This window comes from Schistocerca americana, chromosome 2 (genome assembly GCF_021461395.2).
Source record: "Schistocerca americana isolate TAMUIC-IGC-003095 chromosome 2, iqSchAmer2.1, whole genome shotgun sequence".
In the NCBI taxonomy this organism is placed as follows: Eukaryota; Metazoa; Arthropoda; class Insecta; order Orthoptera; family Acrididae; genus Schistocerca; species Schistocerca americana.
Window position 1 is genome coordinate 1,014,692,801 of NC_060120.1, and position 21,937 is coordinate 1,014,714,737.

General features: G+C 43.0%; 1 protein-coding gene across 1 annotated transcript in view; it reads right to left on the minus strand.

The window, feature by feature from the left end:
* LOC124596217 (hemocyanin-like) overlaps positions 1-21,937 on the minus strand; it is a 51,945-nt gene that overhangs the window by 23,679 nt on the left and 6,329 nt on the right. Inside the window, exons 3-6 of the mRNA XM_047135271.1 lie at positions 20,071-20,409; positions 14,010-14,215; positions 10,056-10,284; positions 886-1,047 (exon numbers count right to left, since the gene is read on the minus strand). Coding sequence (XP_046991227.1) covers positions 886-1,047; positions 10,056-10,284; positions 14,010-14,215; positions 20,071-20,409 — 936 coding nt within the window. The remainder of the gene's footprint in view (positions 1-885; positions 1,048-10,055; positions 10,285-14,009; positions 14,216-20,070; positions 20,410-21,937) is intronic.

Consider the following 21,937-nt stretch of genomic DNA (forward strand, 5'->3'; position numbering starts at 1 on the left):
CTTCCAGATAATTTCTGGCATTAACTGCTTCCTGATGCTGACCCGATATATTGTAGCTAAATGATAAAGGATTTTTGTTTCTGTGTATTCGCAGCGCATTACTCTTGTCTACATTGATATTCAATTGCCATTCCCTGCGCCATACGTCAATTCGTTGCAGATCCTCCTGCATTTCAGTACAATTTTCCATTGTTACAACCTCTCGATATACTACAGCATCATCCGCAAAAGCATCAGTGAACTTCCGATGTTATCCACAAGGTCATTTACATATATTGTGAATAGCAACGGTCCTACGACACTCCCCTGCCGCACAACTGAAATCACTCTTACTTCGGAAGACTTCTCTCCATTGAGAATGACATGCTGTTATCTAGGAACTCTTCAATCCAATCACACAATTGGTCTGATAATCCATATGCTCTTACTTTTGTTCATCAAACGATTGTGGGGAACTGTATCAAACGCCTTGCGGAAGTCAAGAAACACGGCACCTATCTGGGTACCAGTGTCTACGGCCCTCTGAGTGTCGTGGACGTATAGCGCGAGCTGGGTTTCACACGATCGTCTTTTTCGAAACCCATGCTGATACCTACAGAGCAGTTCTGTATTATTTACGTTGTTTCTACTTTACTACCAACTGTTTACACCGTTTTGTGAAAAAATAAACGCAGCCTTGCAAAATTTACGTGTGTTGCTTTAATTTTGAACACCAGTGTATTTTAATACAGCTGAAGGAAACTAGTTCTCCTACATTATAAAGATAGCTAGAGGAAAAGGGTACCCTGACAAGGGAAAAAGTCATATATGTTATAAAACGTACTCTGAAGCGAGATTACAGTTATGTAAAAACAGAAGCGGTGGCGACGGGACGTGCGAACTCACCCCGTAGCGCTGGTCAGGGTCGACGATCTTGGAGAGCAGCACGTGGGCATCGTTGTGCAGCTGGCCGTAGTACAGTGGGTTCACGCTGTGTCTGGACGACTCGATGATCTCACCCAGCACGTTGATGCCGTCCGTCTCGTTCAGGTACTGCACCCCCGTCGGCTGCGGCACAAGCAAAGCGACATCAACTCACACGACGGCGAAAGCAGCTACATATACATGACCACTCTGCAATTCACACTTAAATCACAAATTTTCCGATCCAGACTGTATACCAGGTAAGTTCCTTTCAGAGTATCCTGATGCTCCGTACATAACAATCATATACAACCGCTCGCTCGACGAAAGATCCGTACCCAAAACACTGGAAAGTTGCACCACTATTCAAAGAAGGTTGTAGGAGTAATCCACTAAATTACAGGCTCATATCATTAACGTCGATATGCAGCAGGATTTTGGAACGTATATTGTGTTCAACCTTTATGAATTACGTCGAAGAGAACGGTCTATTGACGCACCGACATAGATAACATCGATTTTGTGAAACACAACTATCTCTTTAGTCACACAAAGTGTTTAGTGCTATTGACAAGGAATTTCGAATTGATTTCGTAGTCCTATACTGCCAGAAGTCTTCTGACACTGTACCTCGCAAGCGACTTGTAGTCAAATTGCTGGTTTATCCCGTTCTGCAAGACCACTACGGACGCAGGTTCGAATCCTGCCTCGGGCATGGATGTTTGTGATGTCCTTAGGTTAGTTAGGTTTAACTAGTTCTAAGTTCTAGGGGACTAATGACCTCAGCAGTTGAGTCCCATAGTGCTCAGAGCCATATCCCGTTCTGTGACTAGATTCGTAATTTCCTGTCAGAGAGGTCACAGTTCGTAGTGACTGAGGGAAAGTCATCGAGTATAACAGATGTGATTTCTAGCGATCCCCAAGTTATTGTTTTAGCCAGTCTCTTCTTCCTTATCCACATAAATGATCTGGGAGACAATCTGAGCAGCCGTCTTAGATTGTTTGTAGATGATGTTATCGTTTATCGTCTAGTAAAGTCATAAAAAGATCAAAACAAACTGCAAAAGGATTTACAAAAGATATGGTGTGAAAATTGGCAACTTATTCTGAATAATGAAAAGTATGAGATCATCCACATGATTGCTAAAAGGAATCCGTCAAACTTCGGTAACACGATAAACCAAATCTAAAGGACCTAAATTCAACTAGATACCTAGAAACTACAATTACGAACAACTAAAATTGGAAGGAACACAGAAAACGTTGTGTGGAAGGCGAACTAAATAGTGCGATTTATAGGCAGAGCACTTAGAAGATGCAACAGATCTACCAAGAGACTGCCAACACTACGCTTGTTCGTCCTCTTTTGGAGTAACGCTGCGTGGTCTGGGATTCTTACCAGATAGGATTAACGCAATACATCGAGAAAGTTCAAAGAACAGAAGCACGTTTTGTTTTGTGGAGAAGGAGGGGAGAGAGTGTCACGCACATGATAGAGGATTTGGGGTGGACATCATTGAAACAAAGGTGTTTCTCGTTGCGGCGGATCTTCCTACGAAATTTCAATCACCAACTTTTTCCTCCGAATGCGAAGATATTTCGTTAACGGCGACCTATATAGGGAGAAACGATCATCATAATAAAATGAGGGAAATCAGAACTCGAACGGAAAGATATTGGTGTTCGTTTCTTCTGCGCGCTGTTCGAGAGTGAAATAATAGAGAATTATTGTGATGGTGGTTCGATAAACCCTCTGACAGACACTTACGTGTGATTTTCAGAGTATCCATGTACATGTAGATGAAAGGTCTGGCATAGGGTTTACAGAACCACTATCAGACTATTTCTCTACCGCTCCACTCTCGAATAGCACTTGCTCTAAATGAAAACGTAAATATTTCCGTGTGAGTAACGATTTCTCTTATTATGGTCGCTATTTCTCCATATGTGTGTGAGAGCCACAAAAGTATTATCACATTCGGAGAAGAAAGCTGGTGATTAAAATTTCCTTAAAAGATCTCGCCGCAATGAAAAACGCCTCTACTTGAATGATTATGCCCCCAATTAGCACACCGTATCCGTGACACTCTCTCCCCTATTTGGTGAAAAAGTTAAACGAACTGCCCTTCTTTGAACTTCATTGGTTTTTCCGTCAATCGTATCTCAAGACAAGTGTAGCGTAGGCAGTGTCTGTAGTAGATTAATTGTATCTTCTGAGAGTTTTGCCAATAAAGCACTACTTTGTTTCACCTTCCTCAGAAAATTTTTTATAGATTGGCGGCAGTTCGAGTTATATTTGTGTGATGCACCGTGTAATCGAAATTTAAAGGATTTTTTTTAGTACTCACGTGCAGAATTTCGCATTTGGTATTGTTAGGGTCAACTGACTGAATTGAGTCATTTTGAAAATCGTTTTGATCTTCTGACGACTTTACTAGACAGTAAACGATAACTTCATTTCAAGCAATGTAAGGCGGCTGCTCAGATTGCGTTCTTAATCGTTTGTATAGATTAGCAATAGCATAGGATCTATAACACTTCCTTGAGGAACCTTAGATATCAGTTCTGATTCGCTCAAAGACCTTCTGTCAGTTACTGCGAACTGTGACCTTTCTGACAGAAAATCATGGATCCTGTTATACAACTGAGACTCCATAGATAGACAATTTGATTAGAAACTCCTTCTCAGACACTGTGTCGAACGCCTTCTGGAAATCTAGAAATGTAGAATCAACGTACAATCCATTGTCGATAGCACTCATTACCTCGTATATATTAAGAGCTAGTTGTCTTTAATAAGAAAGATATTTTCTGACTGTTTGCTGGTTATGTGTCGTTAGATCGTTTCCTTGGAGATATTTCATAATACTCGAAAACAATATATGTAGCAAAATCGTAGGGCAATTCGATAACTATTAGGAGTTCTTCAGCGCATCGAGTTCAGGACCTCGACAGCTATACATGCTTGGATAGTCCAACCCCAATGCAGTTCCCATCCGAAGAACCTAAAAATTAAGAACGAAATACAAAAAAACACATAGGTGCGTCTATCTGTCTGTCTCTCTCTTTCTCCCTATCACTCACTCACAGACACACACATACACACGCACACACACACACACACACACACACACACACACACACACATAGCTTCACACTCCTAGAAAGGAAGGAAGATTACGTACCGATGTCCCGTCTGAAATAAGGGTTAGGGACGTAGCACAGAGAAGAGGAAGTGCCTAAATCGACTAAGGAAAACCACACAGAACATAAATCTGGTGATTACAGTTGGGATTGGATCTCTGTCGTCCCGGTTCATGCCTCATTAACGTTTGCGCACGGTGTGCCGAGAGAACCGTACATAAGCCTGATATTTCTCAGAGTGTGAAACACATTCTAAGTTGAACGATTAATTGATAAACGAGAAACTGGACCTATGTGTCAGATTACTAACAATGATGTATACGCCGTCCAATAGAGCGCATACTTCATTAAATTTGTTATGAACGCGCGACTTGTTTGTCTCAGTAACTTGTACCCAGAAGTATCCTCATAATGGGGAAAAAAGTGTGATCTTACACACAACGTAATAACCGAGCAATGCATTTGCAAACATCGCCTCAGTAGTTGCCTCGGAAAACAAGCTCTCTTTATTCACCTTGAGCTCTGTGTACTTGGAATGTTGTATTGTACACATTAAAATCCATTACATTGAAGACGCCACGTAATGAGCGTACGATGTACTGTTGTGTACCGAAATACATTTATTCCTGTTCTCATGTCATTTCACAGTTTCATTACGAATCAAAGCAGTGTTTTCAGATTCCACGTTAAATGAACGTGACAATTTAAAACCTTACGCTCATATAGGATTGCGTCAATTCGTTATGAGTCATGGCCTCCTAAAGCTTATCGGAAAGCGAAAAGCATTCAGCTGCGATGAAACAATCGCGCAGATGGACGTTTCTGCTTTACAATTTTTCAGCGTTTGGAGGTGATAAATTATTTCACCAGGCCAACAGCACTGATTGTATCACAGCGCTCGGAAAACTGCAACAGCCTTTTTCATGCAATCCTAATTACAGATTCCGAAATTTTCGTCGAGTAAGGAACACTAATTTGATTACATTTGCTTCGTATGGGTACTCCAGTCACTATAACTGCTTCAATAAAGCAGTATTAGTACCTTCGTATTAATCCTCGTTCATTAATATAAATAGAAAGCTACTATAATTATGAATGTTTTACAGTCGATATCTTTGATAAAGGTTTGGTAAATAACACAAATTACTTAGCTGCTCTGGCTCCAACTTTCTGATTGCAAATTTGGATTACTGTGATTTTGATAGAGACCTCGGAAGGCCTGCGGATGGATGTGAAATAATGTAGCTTGTTTGCCAAGCATTTTTCTCAACACCTTCATAAGTTTTGAATGAACACTATAATTAAGTTTCAATTATTTACTAAATATTTTTCTGTGTCACTGTATTGCAACATTATTTTTATACTTGCTTGCATAAGCCGATGAATTTTAGCTCTTGAAAATGTACAACAGTGTTTGACTTCTCAGGCAACACTTGTCTCCTTGCAGTCTCAAACAGAACTAACGTCAGTGACACCAGCTCTTGAAAATGTTCTAAGACGTAATTTGACGGCTTACTAAGTGGGACCTACGATCAATAAACCATTTTTCTGGTGCATAATGTGAAATTTATGGCAAAAGTCAACACTTAAATTAGCGTTTGATATGGCAGTAGGAGGGTCGGTCTCACGTCTTCCACAAATACTCAACTAATTGCGAAACACGAATTATTAAGTTCAGAAAAATTCTAATGTTGAACAGTAACTTGTAATTTTATACAGGGTGATTTTTCCACCGTGTACAAACTCTAGGGATTGTTCGATGAGAGGATACGGAACAAAGAAGGTCTAATGAACTTACATTCGGAAATACATGGTTTCCACGCTAGAGACCATTTATTCAATCATACATTGTGACAGAGACTGCGGTCTAATAAGCGCTGTACGATGCAGCCGCAGTTACATTATGTATTGAAAATGGTTTCCATGTGCCTCAACGTATGTGTGTATGCTCCTTAGCATGTTCTGTCTCACACGTTCACATTGACCAGGATGCATCGGAACAGTGTCAAAGGCAACATAAATACGTTGCTCCAGTGTTTCCACATCTGGAATGGTTTCTGCATGCATGATACTTTTGAGATGGCCCCATAACTAGGAATCGCACGGGTTGAGATGTGTTGCAGCCATCTAACATTTCGAATCATCAACGGCACTTTCTCCAGCAGGGAAGGCAAAGCCACCCGCAAGAAACGCCGATAGTTCCGGCCTGTTAGGCGACGTGAAAGGAAGACTGGTCCCAAAATACCGCCACCAATTACCCCGGTCCACGCATTCCAGCTGCACCGATGCTGGTGATTCGCTGTCACCATATCACGGGGGTTCTGCATACCATCCCACACATGACTGTCATGGAAGCTGAAGACACCACTTCGCGTAAAGGTGGCCTCATCTGTGAGTAGGATGGATGACACAAATCCGGGAACCATGGTTGTTGGTGAAGAAAGCAGTGACAAAACTGCTCCCGAAGTGAAAAGTCTGTAGCTAGTAAACCCTGCACACGCTGTAAGTGACAATTGTAGTAACGATTGGTTCAAAATGGCTCTGAGCACTATGGGACTTAACTTCTAAGGTCATCAGTCCCCTAGAACTTAGAACTACTTAAACCTAACTAACCTAAGGACATCACACACATCCATGCCCAAGGCAGGATTCGAACCTGCGACCGTAGCGGTCGCGTGGTTCCAGACTGTAGCGCCTAGAACCGCTCGGCCACCCCGGCCGGCAGTAACGATTGTCTTGGAAAATATTCCACACGGTCATCTGGCTTACTCTGCACTGGCAGGCCAACTGCCTGGTACTGATACGGCGGTCGTCTTCCACAGTGTTAATCACATTTTCCTCCAAGTCTGGTGTCCGAGCATTTCGGGTGCGTCCTTCATGACTTCCTCCTTCGTGAACGTCCTGTCTCAGACAAAGGGCGAAACACTATCGAAGACATTGAATCCACTGGTTGTTGTCGGCGGGGATAGATCTCGCGATACAACCTTGCTGCCCGCCGCTAGTTGTCATTTGCCTTTCCGTAAGTAAACGCTCTGTCGGCACGCTCTGGATTCGAATACGGACCCATTGCGTACAACGCTGTATCACATCCACTGCACAGCGAGACAGCAAGAGAAGTGAATCGGACACAACATTACCAATTACTATGGCAGGAGAGGGCGCTACGGCATGACGTATGTGGAACAATACCACCCTCTAGGAGGTAACCATGCATACTGTGACTGTGGCTGCGTGGTACAGAGCGTATTAGACCGCAGTCTCTGAAACAAAGTATGATTGAATAAATGTTCTCTAGCATCGAAACCATGCATTTCCGGATGTAAGTTCATTAGACCAATTTTGTTCCGTATTCTTTCGCCGATCAGTCTCTTGAGTTCGTACACGGTAGAAAAAATCGCACTGTATGCGAACTTTTAAATTCTGCATTTGTTCGGTCGTATTGCCGTCTTTTGCTTTATATTTATTGAACGTATTTTAATTCCGTCTTTGCAACTACTATGGTGACAAAAATATGCATTTTTTGTAGTTCCAAGGACGGAATTAAAATATGTTCAATAAATATTTACTTTTACGTCCTCAGATCGTAAAAATAAAGAGTTTAAGAGATAAATATTTTCCATAAATGTAGAGAATAATGAAAACAAAGAAATCTGATGTAGCATCAGTTTTTTCTATTTTCTGGTGTCACAACTGATGTCTCAGACACTCTCATCTGTTATATTCATTAACTTACGATCGTAGAATGTAAAAATTCATATCCATACTTTAACTTCAACGTCCATATACCGTTTAAGTCAGTGTCTCGAATAAATTACCTTGTGGGAACCAATTCCAGTCAGAGTCAAAACGGATCAACACTTAATACCCATGTATCAAAGTTCTCTGCGAGTTTGGCAGGGATGGGAAACATACCATGAAATGCTTCTTGACAAAACAGATAGAAAATGGAACAGAAAATCATAGGCTCTCCTTGGTTGTAGACTGAAATTTTACGGTAAAAATTGCGAAGAGAAGAAAAATGGATTCCTCATTTTTTAAGTGCTTATTCTCAGCAGGGGGCAGCATCGATTAGGAAGGTGGTATCTGTTTTCGTAAGCTTCATTATGTATTCACACAGTTAGCTTCATTTTTGATCACTAAGTATAAAGTGAAATTAACAACAACGCACGAGGAATAAACGTGTGTTAATTTTTCTCTTTAACCTCACCCTTCCCATTTATCGTTTCAAACCTAGCATCCGACAGAGTCTAGAAGACACGTTCACAAGACGGGAAACTCAGTGTGTTCACTATCAGCATCTCTTAATATGAAATCCTCTGCGTACTGACAGAAATATTAATCTGTTCCATCAGTGAAGTTGGGGTTGTAATAAGTTTGAGATCTTTCAGAAGGATTGCTCGGGAAGCACAGTGGGAGCGCAACAAGGCGCCGTTACGTTCTGGGCACTTCGATTTTCTTCATACTTATGGAACTAGAAGGTCAGTGCACGGCTATCAATTTTTAAACCAGTATGTCGCAGTTCTCGTTTGAAGATACGGAGGTTTCCGAGCGTTGTTATGTATAGAACTTTTGTAACTTATTAACGTAGTCGCTGTTGGCTGTCTAGCGCGATGTTAGTTTACTGCTGGAGTCGAATCTCGCTACTTGCCAACTCCTTTTTGCTTTTATTTAACTTCTTTAGTTATTATGGAATGGAAACGCTAATTAACAAATATTGATCAAACTGTTTTAAAAGAAATACATCATTTTATTTTTAACTAACAACCGCATGAAGAGAAATTAGAATTTAATGGATACATGTGAAATTTCTTAGTGTTAAATGAAAAAATTATGTACATAAGTAATGTGATTTGTATACTACAGCAACCCGGTTGCAACAAGATTTATCTTGACCTGCTTTCGACACCGACTATGGGTGTCTTCATCAGCAAAACCAAAAATAGTTATATCTAAAATCAGATTTACGAGCAAATTGCTCTCGTCATATAAAATAACTTCTTAAATTCATATTTAAAACCATATAAAAATTACAGGTATTGGAACTGACGTAACAATGGCACTTGCCAGTAAAAATTATAGCTACATGTGTAGCACGCTGAACTGCCACAAAATGATTTTAAGAAGTTATTTTATATTCCGAGAGCAGTTTTCTTGTAAATCTTTTTTCATCTGTCACTACATGTAATTGATTTTGTTTTTACTGATGAAGACACCCGTAGTCGGTGTTGAAACCAGGTCAGTTACATCTTCTTGCAACTGGTTAGCTGTATTATACAAATCACGTTCTTGTACGCCTGCTGGCTCACAGCCATGTTTAAAATTGTGCATTAATAGTACTGTTGACTGGCTATAAATGAAGGAGTTTTTATTTTATGGTTGATTTGAACCAAATTTTAGTTTGTTGCGAATACTCGTATTTTCATGCAATCAGTAATTTAAACTAATAAGATATTAGATTCAAAATGATTAATTCTATATTTTTGTTTAACATTTTGCCCAACGGCCTTGCCACGTTCTCGGCCGACCAACGAAGTTAAGCAACGTTGGGCTCGGTTAGTCCTTGGATGGGTGACAGTCCGGGGAAAACGAGATGCCAGGGGCTGACGGAAATGCAAGTGGCCGAAGCGGCGTCCAATTGAAAGAGTTGCTCCAGGCTGGTGTGGTGTGCCACACGGCATTATTATTATTAATATTTTTATACAACAATAAATACACAATTTAAAAAAAAGGGATTAAAAAAGGTCGCTTCTAGTGAGATTCGAAACAGCGACTTCGCGATTACTAGACTAATTTATGTTATAAATGATGACTAACTGACAACCTCAGCTGCCGACAGGTGTTGTTGATGTACCTCGATGTGGACAGCTGAAAATATGTGCCCCGACCGGGGCTGTACACATCGAGGTACATCGAGGTACATCAACTGAACAGAGCTCGAAGACTTCTAAAGACGATCCTCTTTTACATCACAGCATACACTCTACAGCGTGTTCCGTGTCAGATCTTACCGTTCTGACGAATCCGGCAGCGATGGCGTCCCGGATGCGGTCCTCGTAGGCCTGCATGCTGGAGATGCGCAGCCAGGGCAGGTCGCGGAAGCTGACGCGGTCGGGTCGCATGGGGAACTCCTGGCCGTTCTCGTACATGGCGCCCGGCGCGAAGCCCTCCTCGATCTGCTCGTACCAGCCCAGCGGCCGCACCGGCGGCAGGTCATTGGACAGCCGCTCGGCGTCGAATCTGCACCACAAAGAGTTCTCTCTGTCACTTTGCCTCACGGCCGGCGAGTTTCTGGAGGTCCACTTTCTTTCATGTCCGGTGCCACAGCCACGAATTTAGTGAAAGTCAGTTCCGTTTTCCCCCGTGGCTGTTATATAATCATATGACCAGCTGAGCTTGGTGATTTGTCGTTTGCAAGTTTCGAATCAGCCTGTGTAGAGCAATCGATCTATCTATCTATCGCTTGAACCTTGTCCCGCCATCGTTAATCGGATTTGGAATGTTAATGTTTAAGGGGTGGCCGGATGCCATTCCTGCCGCCATCCCATACCCCCCCAGACGGAATTAGTGTACCCCAACTGTCTGCGTCGAGTGTAATCCATGGAACAGTGCGAATGTGTTCAGATGTCTGCGAGCCGTGTAACTGAGGCGGAACAAGGGGACCAGCCCGGTATTCACCTAGTGGGATGTGGAAAACCGCCTAAAAACCACATCCAGGCTGGCCGGCACATCGGCCCTGGTCGTTAATCCGCCGGGCGGATTCTGTCTGGGGCCGGCGCGCCTACCCGAGTCCAGGAAGCAGCGCATTAGCGCTCTCCACTGCCCTGGCGGGTAGCCTGTAGAGCAATGTTCTGTGCAATGTGTTACAGGGTGTTTAACAGAAGTGTCGCATATTTCTATAGGATGCAACCGAGCGAGGTGGCGCAGTGGTTAGCACACTGGACTCGCATTCGGGAGGACGACGGTTCAATCCCGTCTCCATCCATCCTGATTTAGGTTTTCCGTGATTTCCCTAAATCGTTTGAGGCAAATGCCGGGATGGTTCCTTTGAAAGAGCACGGCCGATTTCCTTCCCCATCCTTCCCTAACCCGAGCTTGCGCTCCGTCTCTAATGACCTCGTTGTCGACGGGACAATAAACAACACTAACCTAACCTAACCTATAGGATGCAGTATGCGTCAAAACTAAAAGAGAATTCCTATAAGCCGGCCGGATTGGTCGACCGGTTCTAGGCGCTACAGTCTGGAATTGCGCGACCACTACGGCCGCAGGTTCGAATCCTGGCTCGGGCATGGATGTGTGTGGTGTCCTTAGTTAGGTTTTAGTAGTTCTAAGTTCTAGGGGACTGATGACCTCAGAAGTTAAGTCCCATAGTGCTCAGAGCCACTTGAACCAATTCCTACAATGATATCTCCAGAAAGTAATATTTGCTGAGATATGGGCCAAAGTGTCCTCTAATACACATCTGTCTGCTATGTGGAAGCAGATACTATAGGCAGTGCTGGATGTGTTTACTACCTATCCTGACACATCCTTCAGCTCTTTTCACAGTGAACTACGCACTGCTTTCAAATACACCTAACTCCACTGGGATTGCCTCACGTGCATTGGTCACACACTCCTGCAACAACAACCCCCTTGTCAATGGTTTTGGACGTATACCAACGCCTTTAAATGTCACCGTAGCCGGAAATCTAACGGATTCACGTCCGGTGAACGGGAAAACGATGCTACTGGACCTCGTAGGCCAATCCGTCACCCATGAAACGTTGCGTTCAGGTACTATCACACGAACCGTAGAAAATGGGGTGGTGTTTCACCATGAATAAATCGCAGTCGCTGACTTTCCGCAAAGGTAACGTTCTCCAACAGCGTGGTGATTCATCGCTTAGAAATCAGTGATACATAGCACCTGATAATCTTTTTGTTGAAGTTTATGGCCCCATCAGTCCGTCATCGACAATTCCTGTCGCCCACAGCTCGCGATCCAGTTGCGCCGGCGCGGTAGCTCAGCGTGTTCGGTGAGACGGTTAGCTGCTCTCTGTAATAAAAAGCTGAGGGAAGGGACCAGCGATAAACTTCAACAGGTGTCACGGGAGATACTCCCCCAACAAATGCAACCCCTCAGCAGTTTGGTCCCATAGGAACTTACTCCCAAATGCAACAACGAATAATAACGAACAAAATATAACAATGAAAAAAAAGTTTTGCGTTGTTGACCCTGGATCACGGGGCTCCTGGTTCGATTCCCAGCCGCGTCGGGGATTTTCTCCGCCCAAACACTAGATGTTTGTGTTGTCCTCATTATTTCATCGTCATTCAGTAATTGGCGAGACTGGAATGTGGACACGTTGGGGATTTGTACGGGCGCTGACAACCACGCCCCGCAAAGCAAAATTCATCATCATAATTTCTACCCTTACATACATACTCAATCAATCCTGATGTCTTACGTGCATCACGCCTCGAGGATTTGCACCTGTCCACGCATGCGTATTGCGGTAATTTACTCTTGCATCTTTTGTGACTTTTGCATCATCTGTAATTAAAATACAAACGCTGAATTGCGGATCTGCACCGGCCCACATATCTATAGGAACTGGTTTTCGGACAGATCATCACCGTAAATTTTCTTCTAGTTTTGGCATTTTTTTTAAAAAAAACAAATACATGTATATTTAAACAACGCCATCATTTTTGTACCCGCAGGGGGTGACGACATAAAATTAGGACGGTAGGAGAAACACTTCAAAATGGTACACATCTGAAAACAGCTGAGCTTGTGATAAAAACGAGAATGATTGTATAACAGCCAAGATGGCTAAGCCACCTGCCGCTACTCTGAAAGGGAAATTAGTGATCCGTTTTGATCCTCTAGCTAGAGTTTCATGACTTCAGAGATGGCTCAGTTTTAATGTAAGACGCAACAGCGTCCAATTTTAATTTGTCAAGATGAAACAGGCTACTTATTCCATAATAAACGTATTCACCATTAGACTGTGCGAATTTTATAAACACAAATTAATGTGCTGATTTCTTCCACTGATATTATAACGCACACTAACACATAGTCCAGCAACGACATTGCAAATGTATCCTCTGAAGGATCCTCGCTTTTGGGGGGTGGGGGGGGGGGGAGGGAGGGGGGGGAGTTATGACAGACCGCACTGGAAATACAAGCACTACCTTCAGATCTAACGATATGAGGTATTCTCTTGTTTTATTCTACACCTGTTAAGTACGTAACTCGATACAGAGAGTCATGGTTAACCAAATTATATATGAAAACCATGTGACTAGACTGAACTAGGTGGGTGAGATGTCAAGTAGATAAAATATCATAATTTTCTAGAAACCATTCAATAAAACAGTTTATGATGAGAATGGCCCCTTGGCATACGCCTGTGTTTATGCATTAGGTTACTTTGTAAATTTTCGCTTTGTCATAAAGAAAATTCACGTGCAACTGAAACACAGGGTGTATTCCAATAACGAACCTGTGAATCTCGCAGGTGTGAGCAACCTGCTGTCTGATCAAAGAAAGACTTGTTGTTGATCTTTTGTCCCAGATTGCTTTGACCACCTGGGAACTTGAAACTGTCTGTAAATATCATGGACTGATAATATCCTCAGAGTAAATAGTTACAAATCCAGTATCAGAAAATGTGACATGTTGCTTCGTACGAAACGTCAGCACACCAAACCTACTTTGACATAGCCTGCGAAACCTAGAACTTAATAAATTGTGTATATGCGACTAGGGTCAGACGTGTTCGAACTTTTATTCGTAGCTCAGTCGGGTAGACAAGCGAACTTTAAGAGCAAGAAAACTACTGCCGAGTATTGGAAACATGTTTCTCATATGTGAGTGCCAAGTTGATGTGCTACACGGCATGGCGCCGTGACTGTAAACGTGATAACGGTAGGCAGCCTTGCTTTATAACTGCATGTTCTCAAACACATACCTGGCGGTCATTTGGTGGTGCATGTAGAAGAAGAGTTCTCCCTTGCGGTCCTTGGGTTGGTCGTAGGTCGGCTTCCACCAGAACGGGAAGTCCATGTGCCAGTGCTGATGGTGCGAGTTCATCCCCAAGTCCTCGCCGAAGTACGCTACCCTCTGTTCCGGGTTGTTCACCGAGCCAGTAAATTTCATAGGGATGATAGTTGGTTTCTGCAGACAATAATTAACATTTGGTGTACGACATGTAACGCAAAAATTGTAACATATAGATTAATGTAGGTATTGACGAGGGGAAGTCAGAAAGTAAACGGACTTTCGCAATTTCTCGCCTTGGGTGTTGGTAACACTGCCAGTATCCAGGGCTGAAGTATTTTCATCTGCAACAATTCTATTTAACGTGTCACTCTTATTCCCGCGTTAGTCGTAGTATTGTAGAAGACCGTGAAACATGACAGCTCCATAGTCCATCTGCACCAAGGAGGGCAGTGATTCGCTGTTTGTTTGTAGAAGGTGTTAAACCTGCCGATATTATTCGTAGAAAGCAAGCGCACTGTGGTGCCAGATGCCTATCACGACTCAAGAGTCAAGAAATACGTACCAGCCGATGTCCCCCAGGCCATTATGGACTGACAGAGACAGAGAGAACTATTGTCACGTGTTGCGAACTAAACTGGAAATTGCATTCAGATCCAAACGTTGAGTAATACTGCAGCAAGATAACACTCGGCCACAGTCTGCCAAGCGGACGGCCGAAGCAATAAAAGAGTTAGGATTCGAACTGCTGGGACACCCGCCGTACAGCCCAGACTTGGCTCCAAGCGATTTCCATATCTTATCTTCATTGAAGCAAGGATTCAGGGTAAGAAGGGGTCATTGATGAGGTGCAAAACTGGTTACAGATGCAACCAAACAACTTTCTGGCCTCCGAAATCAAAAACCTGTGGAAAGTTGGGCAAAGAACATTGAACAACAGCCCCCTTTAATTTCTGACTTGCCCTCCTAAATTGACAATACAGTTGTCATATTCGAATATTAGTTATGGTTATCTTAGCAAGTTATATCCGATCTTTCAAGCAACAGTAGGTTAGGACGTGTCGTCCTCAGCGAGATGATAAAGGTAGACGAGCAGCTGAGTGTTGCAGGCCAGGGCGAAGGGGGCGGCCTCGGATTTTTTTAAGGGACCATTCCAGGACTAAGCGTAAGTAATATAGGAGAAGACAAAATATGATTTGTCTCTCTACTCCAGAATGTGTTTCCAGAGGCTTGGGCCGGCCGGAGTGGCCGAGCGGTGTGGCCGTACGGTTCTAGGCGCTTCAGTCTGGAACCGAGCGACCGCTACGGTCGCAGGTTCGAATCCTGCCTCGAGCATGGATGTGTGTGATGTACTTAGGTTAGTTAGGTTTAAGTAGTTCCAAGTTCTAGGAGACTGATGGCCTCAGAAGTTAAGTCCCATAGTGCTCAGAGCCATTTGAGCCAGAGGCTTGACAGGTTCTCATGGTGACGCTTAACCACACATTTCTGTCCTCTTACATTCGATCTAGTACCTCGAAATCTTGTGGATCTCTATCCAACAGTTGTAAAATATTTCGAGTGCTTCCAGTTCGTCTCTGTTTTTCTCAGGATCCATCATTCACATTGTGCACCACACACACACCATTACAAAAGCTGCGTTATCCAATTAATTGTTAGTGTTATTGAAGGGCGTTTTCTTCCAGTTATCGTTTGGATTTCTGCAGCATATGTAACCATTCTTCCTTGAGAGGTGAGCTTTTTTTCATTTCTCCCACTTGTACGAATGCGTCTTTGACATTCTGATATTACGGAGGTCGTTATTCTACATCGTACAACTCCTCATCGGTTTTCCTTTTGTTTTATGTGTAGTTAGTGATAATTCTTGGGCTATGAGTGGTGTCCGCCACATTTAACACTTCTTCTAAGTCTTCTCTGTTTTCAGGAATGTTATGTCGTCTTCAAAGTCTAACTTTAATATATCTTCTCGTTTTACATTTTCTGTGGGTTACATCAAAGCGTAACGTTCCCAAATGCCCAACACTTGTGAACAAGTTTTTCTTGTACTCCAGTTTTTAAAAGTAATTCTTCATATATGTACATGTTAAACATTCGCCTTCTGCCTATTCCCTTCTTCACCATTCTCCACAGCATGTCTGTTACTCTGTTGCTAATTCTTCTTCGAGCACTTTCTGTAAGTCAAGTAGTACCACGATGATAGCCTGTATTTTTCCTCATTCTTTCTTTTCTGTCCAGAAGAATGCTGTTTCCTTCTGTACATTTTGTACTTGAAATTGTTCAGCATCTGGTAACTGTTCTCTTTTGCTTCTGTTTTTCTTCACATTCTTCTCGGCAGCAGTTTATGAGTGACATGTCAGACAGAACAGGCCTTGGTGCTGACATTAATACCCATGTGCTGCTTCGTCGGTGTTACAACAATAACACTTATCTTAAAATTCCGTTGTGGTATTCAGTGTTTCAAAGGTTCTGGATATTAGAGAGCTCGGAATATCTCGTCTTGTTGCGCTGTACAAGTTGTAAATAATCTTTCGATATCTGTATTTTATCGCAGCTCTCTTGAGAGTTTCAAAGACAAAGTATGGTGTCGTCCAAAGATCGCTGTGCCATACGAAAGTCGGTAACACTTATCTATACCACAGATTTTGTGACGGCTCGCTGCAATCCGCAAAGACATTTGGACATATGAGAGGCTCTCCTGAACACCACTTCTCCCCTCTGAGAATAGCAGGGCTCTCATGCTGAAATCAACATAGTTTAGAGGATGAAGATCTCACACCAGTTAGTAACCTCAGATATAGCAGTCTCCATCGTAGTGTAGGGCCAACAAGTAGTTAAACGCATTGTGAAGTTGTAAATGTCGAACGTTGTACTGCATGAGAAGAGTTTGTAACTTAGTAATGCTTTCGTAATCACTGACAGTTGTAAATTATCCAGCAAACCTGTGGCAAAGAACTTAAATAAATCCTTCATTCATTTACGTAATAAAATAAACTAATACTGGGCTTGTCAAAAATAGGGGACAGATTTCAGACGTATATTGTTTCCATACTACAAAGGATAAAAACGCAATTCCAACATTCATGGAAAGAGTTTCTATCTTTTGTAGTTTGGTACCAATAAATGCTTGAAATCTAGTGCTTCTTCTTGAACAACCCTGTATTTCTTGTCTTATAGTTTGATGAGGCGTTTCGCAGAGTACGGCCACAGTGGTAGCCGGACGAAGCTAATTTCACCTGGACACAAAACAGAACGTGTGGTTCAGTCAACATAGTCAAAACCTTTCTTTGATTCTAAAAATATTGATTAGCGTTTCTTCAGTCTCCCTTCTACGGTATCTTCTACGATAAGCCTATGGGTCAGTATGGCAGTGCAAAACCATTGTTAAGGACATACGAAGGAAAGGCGAAGTGAACATTGGCAAGCCATTAATCTTGTAATACTACGAGGAAACATGAAGAAACATAAAATGAATGGAGAAAGAAAGTCTGGGAGAGAGAGGAAGGTAGGAAAACTAAGTGGCAGTAAATACCGTAAAATGGGACGAGGAGAAAGAAACTATCGGTCCACACGAGATGCTATTAACATCATGCGCCCTAATGTGAACGACCTTAATTTTTAAATGTCCCATTTTTTTTGTGGAAGTATATACAAATGCGAACATTTTTGGTAATGTATTTCGTCGCTATAACTGGCATGGAATGAAACAACATGCTTTCTGTTACACGTGACTATCTATTTATTTGCACAGTTCGTATCGTATGATTAAAGCTCCACCATCAGGTGGATTTACGTTGATAAATATCACGTCTATGATAATGGAGGTTGAAATCTCCGAAACACGTTGTGGAAATAAATAGTTAGTGGCTGGTGAAGATAAAGTTGTTGTTTCTTTCTATAACCGTGTCTTACTCTTCGCTTTTCCTGAAATGAAATAAAGTACGTGTGACGCTGCAAACAAAGACCATATGAGCTCCCAACTGGCCTGCCTTATGGTCTCAGGAGGAGGATTTGGGAACATACTTATGGGGGGGTAGGACGTCAAACGGGTCGACTTGGAGCAGGACATTTTAATTTCTAGTGTCTATACTTTTACAAATAAATTCATAAAACTTTGTCAGCATGACCAGGAAGGATTCAGGATTCACACTCATTGCAGTGTAAGTTCGAAAACATAACAAAATAATTTTTTTTTACGTGCGAAATTTCATCATTTTTTTCACTTACTAATGGCTGCACTTGTTGCTATAGGTACATTTTTCTTCATAAATTAGTTTGGTCTATCGATTATTCACATAATTTTGAAGAGGCATTTTCGAACACATTCTAAGTTGATTTCTGAACGAATCATAAGTTGATTGTTGAATGTGTGCGTACTGTACTCAAAGTACCCTCCGCCACACATCTCAGGTGGCTTGCGGAGTATGGATGTAGATGTAGATGAATTTTGCACAGCATACATACCATACTTACAGGTGTATGAAACTCTAGAATTTATTTAATTTGTGGAAAAACGAATGAGCTGTTGTATTTTAAACTTCATGTTTAGAAGAAACACAAATTTTGTAGTTAATTACCTCAATTTTTAGCACAGTTTTTAATAGATTTGGAAAATTCTAGAGTTCCATACGCCTTTAAGTATGGTTTGTATGCTGTGCAAAATTCATCGAAGAATCTCTCTTACTTATGAAGAAAAGTGTACCCATAGCAACAAATGCTGCCATTAGTAAGTGGAAAAAAATGACAAAATTTCACACGTAAAAAAAAATTTCACATGTAAAAAACATTATTTCGTTATGTTTTACAACTTCCACTGCTATTAGTGTGAATTCTGAATCCTTCCTGGTCACGCTGACAAAGTTTTATAAATTTAAAAAAATGGTTCAAATGGCTCTGAGCACTATGGGACTTAACATCTATGGTCATCAGTCCCCTAGAACTTAGAATTACTTAAACCTAACTAACCTAAGAACAGCATACAACAACCAGCCATAACGAGGCAGAGAAAATCACTGACCCCGCCGGGAATCGAACCCGGGAACCCGGTCGTGGGAAGCGAGAACGCTACCGCACGACCACGAGATGCGGGCTGTACAAGTATAGACAGTGTACAAGTATAGACAGTGGATCATCAACAAAATCAAAACGAAGATAATGGAATGTAGCCGAATTAAGTCGGGTGATGCTGAGGAATTTAGATTAGGAAATGAGACACCTAAAGTAGTAAAGGAGTTTTGCTATTTGGGGAGCAAAATAACTGATGATGGTCGAAGTAGAGAGTATATAAAATGTAGACTGGCAATGGCAAGGAAAGCGTTTCTGAAGAAGAGAAATTTGTTAACATCGAGTATAGATTTAAGTGTCAGGAAGTCGTTTCTGAAAGTATTTGTATGGAGTGTAGCCATGTATGGAAGTCAGACACGGGCGATAAATAGTTTGAACAAGAAGAGAATAGAAGCTTTCGAAATGTGGTGCTACAGAAGAATGCTGAAGATTAGATGGGTAGATCACATGTCTAATGCGGAGGTATTGGATAGAATTTGGGAGAGGAGTAGTTAGTGGCACAACTTGACAAAAAGAAGGGACCGGTTGATCGGACATGTTCTGAGGCATCAAAGGGTCACAAATTTAGCGTTGGAGGGCAGTGTGGAGGGTAAAAATCGTAGAGGCAGACCAAGAGATGAATACATTAAGCAGATTCAGAAGGATGTAGGTTGCAGTAGGTACTGGGAGATGAAGAAGCTTGCACAGGATAGGGTAGCATGTAGAGCTGCATCAAACCAGTCTCAGGACTGAATACCACAACAACATCACAGACAGTGGAAGGATGTAGGCTGCAGTGCGTACTGGGAGATGAAGAAGCTTGCACAGGATAGAGTAACATGGAGAGCTGCATCAAACCAGTCTCAGAGCTGAAGACCACAACAACAACAACAGCAAGTGGAAATTGAAATGTCCTGTGGTGCCACTCCTGCTCCAAGTCGGTCCGTTTGATGTGCCACCCCTCTTAAAAGATATTAAGAGACTTGTGTACTCACGAGCCGCATCCTGGCCTGGTAGGCCCGGCGCACGACGTCGGTGGTGAGGAACATGTGCGGCGTGATCTCGTAGGCGGGGGGCAGCGTGAGGCCGCGGCAGTCTCGCCGGTGGAGCAGCGCCACGCTGAGCGCGTACAGGAAGAGGCGCGGGTTGAGGCGGTCGCGCAGGTACACCGCCGTGCCCAGCAGCGCGTCGAAGTCGCGCGCCGCGTACAGCGCCTCGAACACCGCCACCATCTCCTCGCGGTGGCGCTCGTCGAACAGGCTGAACACCGCGTTCCTCGCCAGCGACCGCCCGGTCGACACGTAGCTGCAGCACCGCCGCACCGCCTCCGGGTCCTGCGGGCACACACGGCCGACGTCTCAGCGCCCAGTGCACCTCTCCACACACCCACAACGCTGCCACACTGCTCACTGAGGTGACTGCGGAGCGACTCTTGTGCAGAAACGAGGCCCGGATCTAGGGGCGGCAGTGGGGGCAAACCGGGGTATCTACCCCGGGCGGCAATTTCAGAGGGCGCCAAATTCATGAGCTTGAAGAAAAGATGTTGTTTCACAACGCACATAGCATCCAGCACACTTTGGTCTATCGATTATTCACATAATTTTGAAGAGCATCCCTGTCGGTTTCCGAACCATTTTTGAACACATTCTAAGTTGATTTCTGAACGAACCATAAGTTGATTTTTGCATGCGTGCGTACTTTACGTGGCGTCTCCGCCAGGAGGATTCCCCGTCGCATCCAGAAATAAAAAAAATTCATGTTCTTGAAGAAAAGACGTTGTTTCACAACGCACCTAGCATCCAGCACGCTTTGGTCTATCGATTATTCACATAATTTTGAAGAGCATCCCTGTCGGTTTCCGAACATTTTTGAACACATTCTAAGTTGATTTCTGAACGAACCAAAAGTTGATTTTTGCATGCGTGCGTACTGTACGTGCCGTCTCCGCCAGGGGGATTCCCCGTCGCATCCAGAAATAAAAAACTTTCCCACAGACAAAATAGAGGACGAGTCCATATGAGGTGAGCTGAATAAACCCGAACGGGTGAATGCCAATTCCTGTTTGGTACATCCAATAAACCACATACAAGGTTATAACTGAAACTTCCTGGCAGATTAAAACTGTGTGCCGGACCGAGACTCGAACTCGGGACCTTTACCTTTCGCGGGCAAGTGTTCGCAGGAGAGCTTCTGTGAAGTTTGGAAGGTAGGAGACCAGGTACTGGCGGAATTGAAGCTGCGAGGACGGGGCGTGAGTCGTGCTTGGGAAGCTCTGTTGGTAGAGCACTTGCCCGTGAAAGGCGAAGGTCCCGAGTTCGAGTCTCGGTCCGGCACACAGTTTTAACCTGCCAGGAAGTTTCGTATCAGTGCACACTCCACTGTAGAGTGAAAATTCGCAGATTCTACCAGAGTGGAAATAAACGACTAACGGCAATAACAGGTAAAAAGATTACATATTATCTTTTCGGTACATCCATGTAAATGAAATTTTGACAGCAAATTATTGCCAGATCTCTATAGTGCTAAGGGCCAGTTATACAGTCCCTCGGTACAGTGCAGAAAGCGCGTTGTATGAATACGTAACATCTTCTGGGACCCAACCGGTGTAAGCCGTGGCTTAAACACAAAAGCACAGTTGACCCCTACAGAAGGAATTAGCTACTATAACCTGACACTGCAAGAAGCAGCATGTTTTCAGCATTACCTAGTGGCTTTTATGCTGGAATGTTAAACCCTCCATGTACTCTGATCCGCTGTTTTGAAGTTAACACTCAGACACCACTTCGAAATATAATCAACAAATAATCAAGGAAAGAACACCGACACCATATCTCTGTCTCTGCCTCTTTGTTAACACTTATC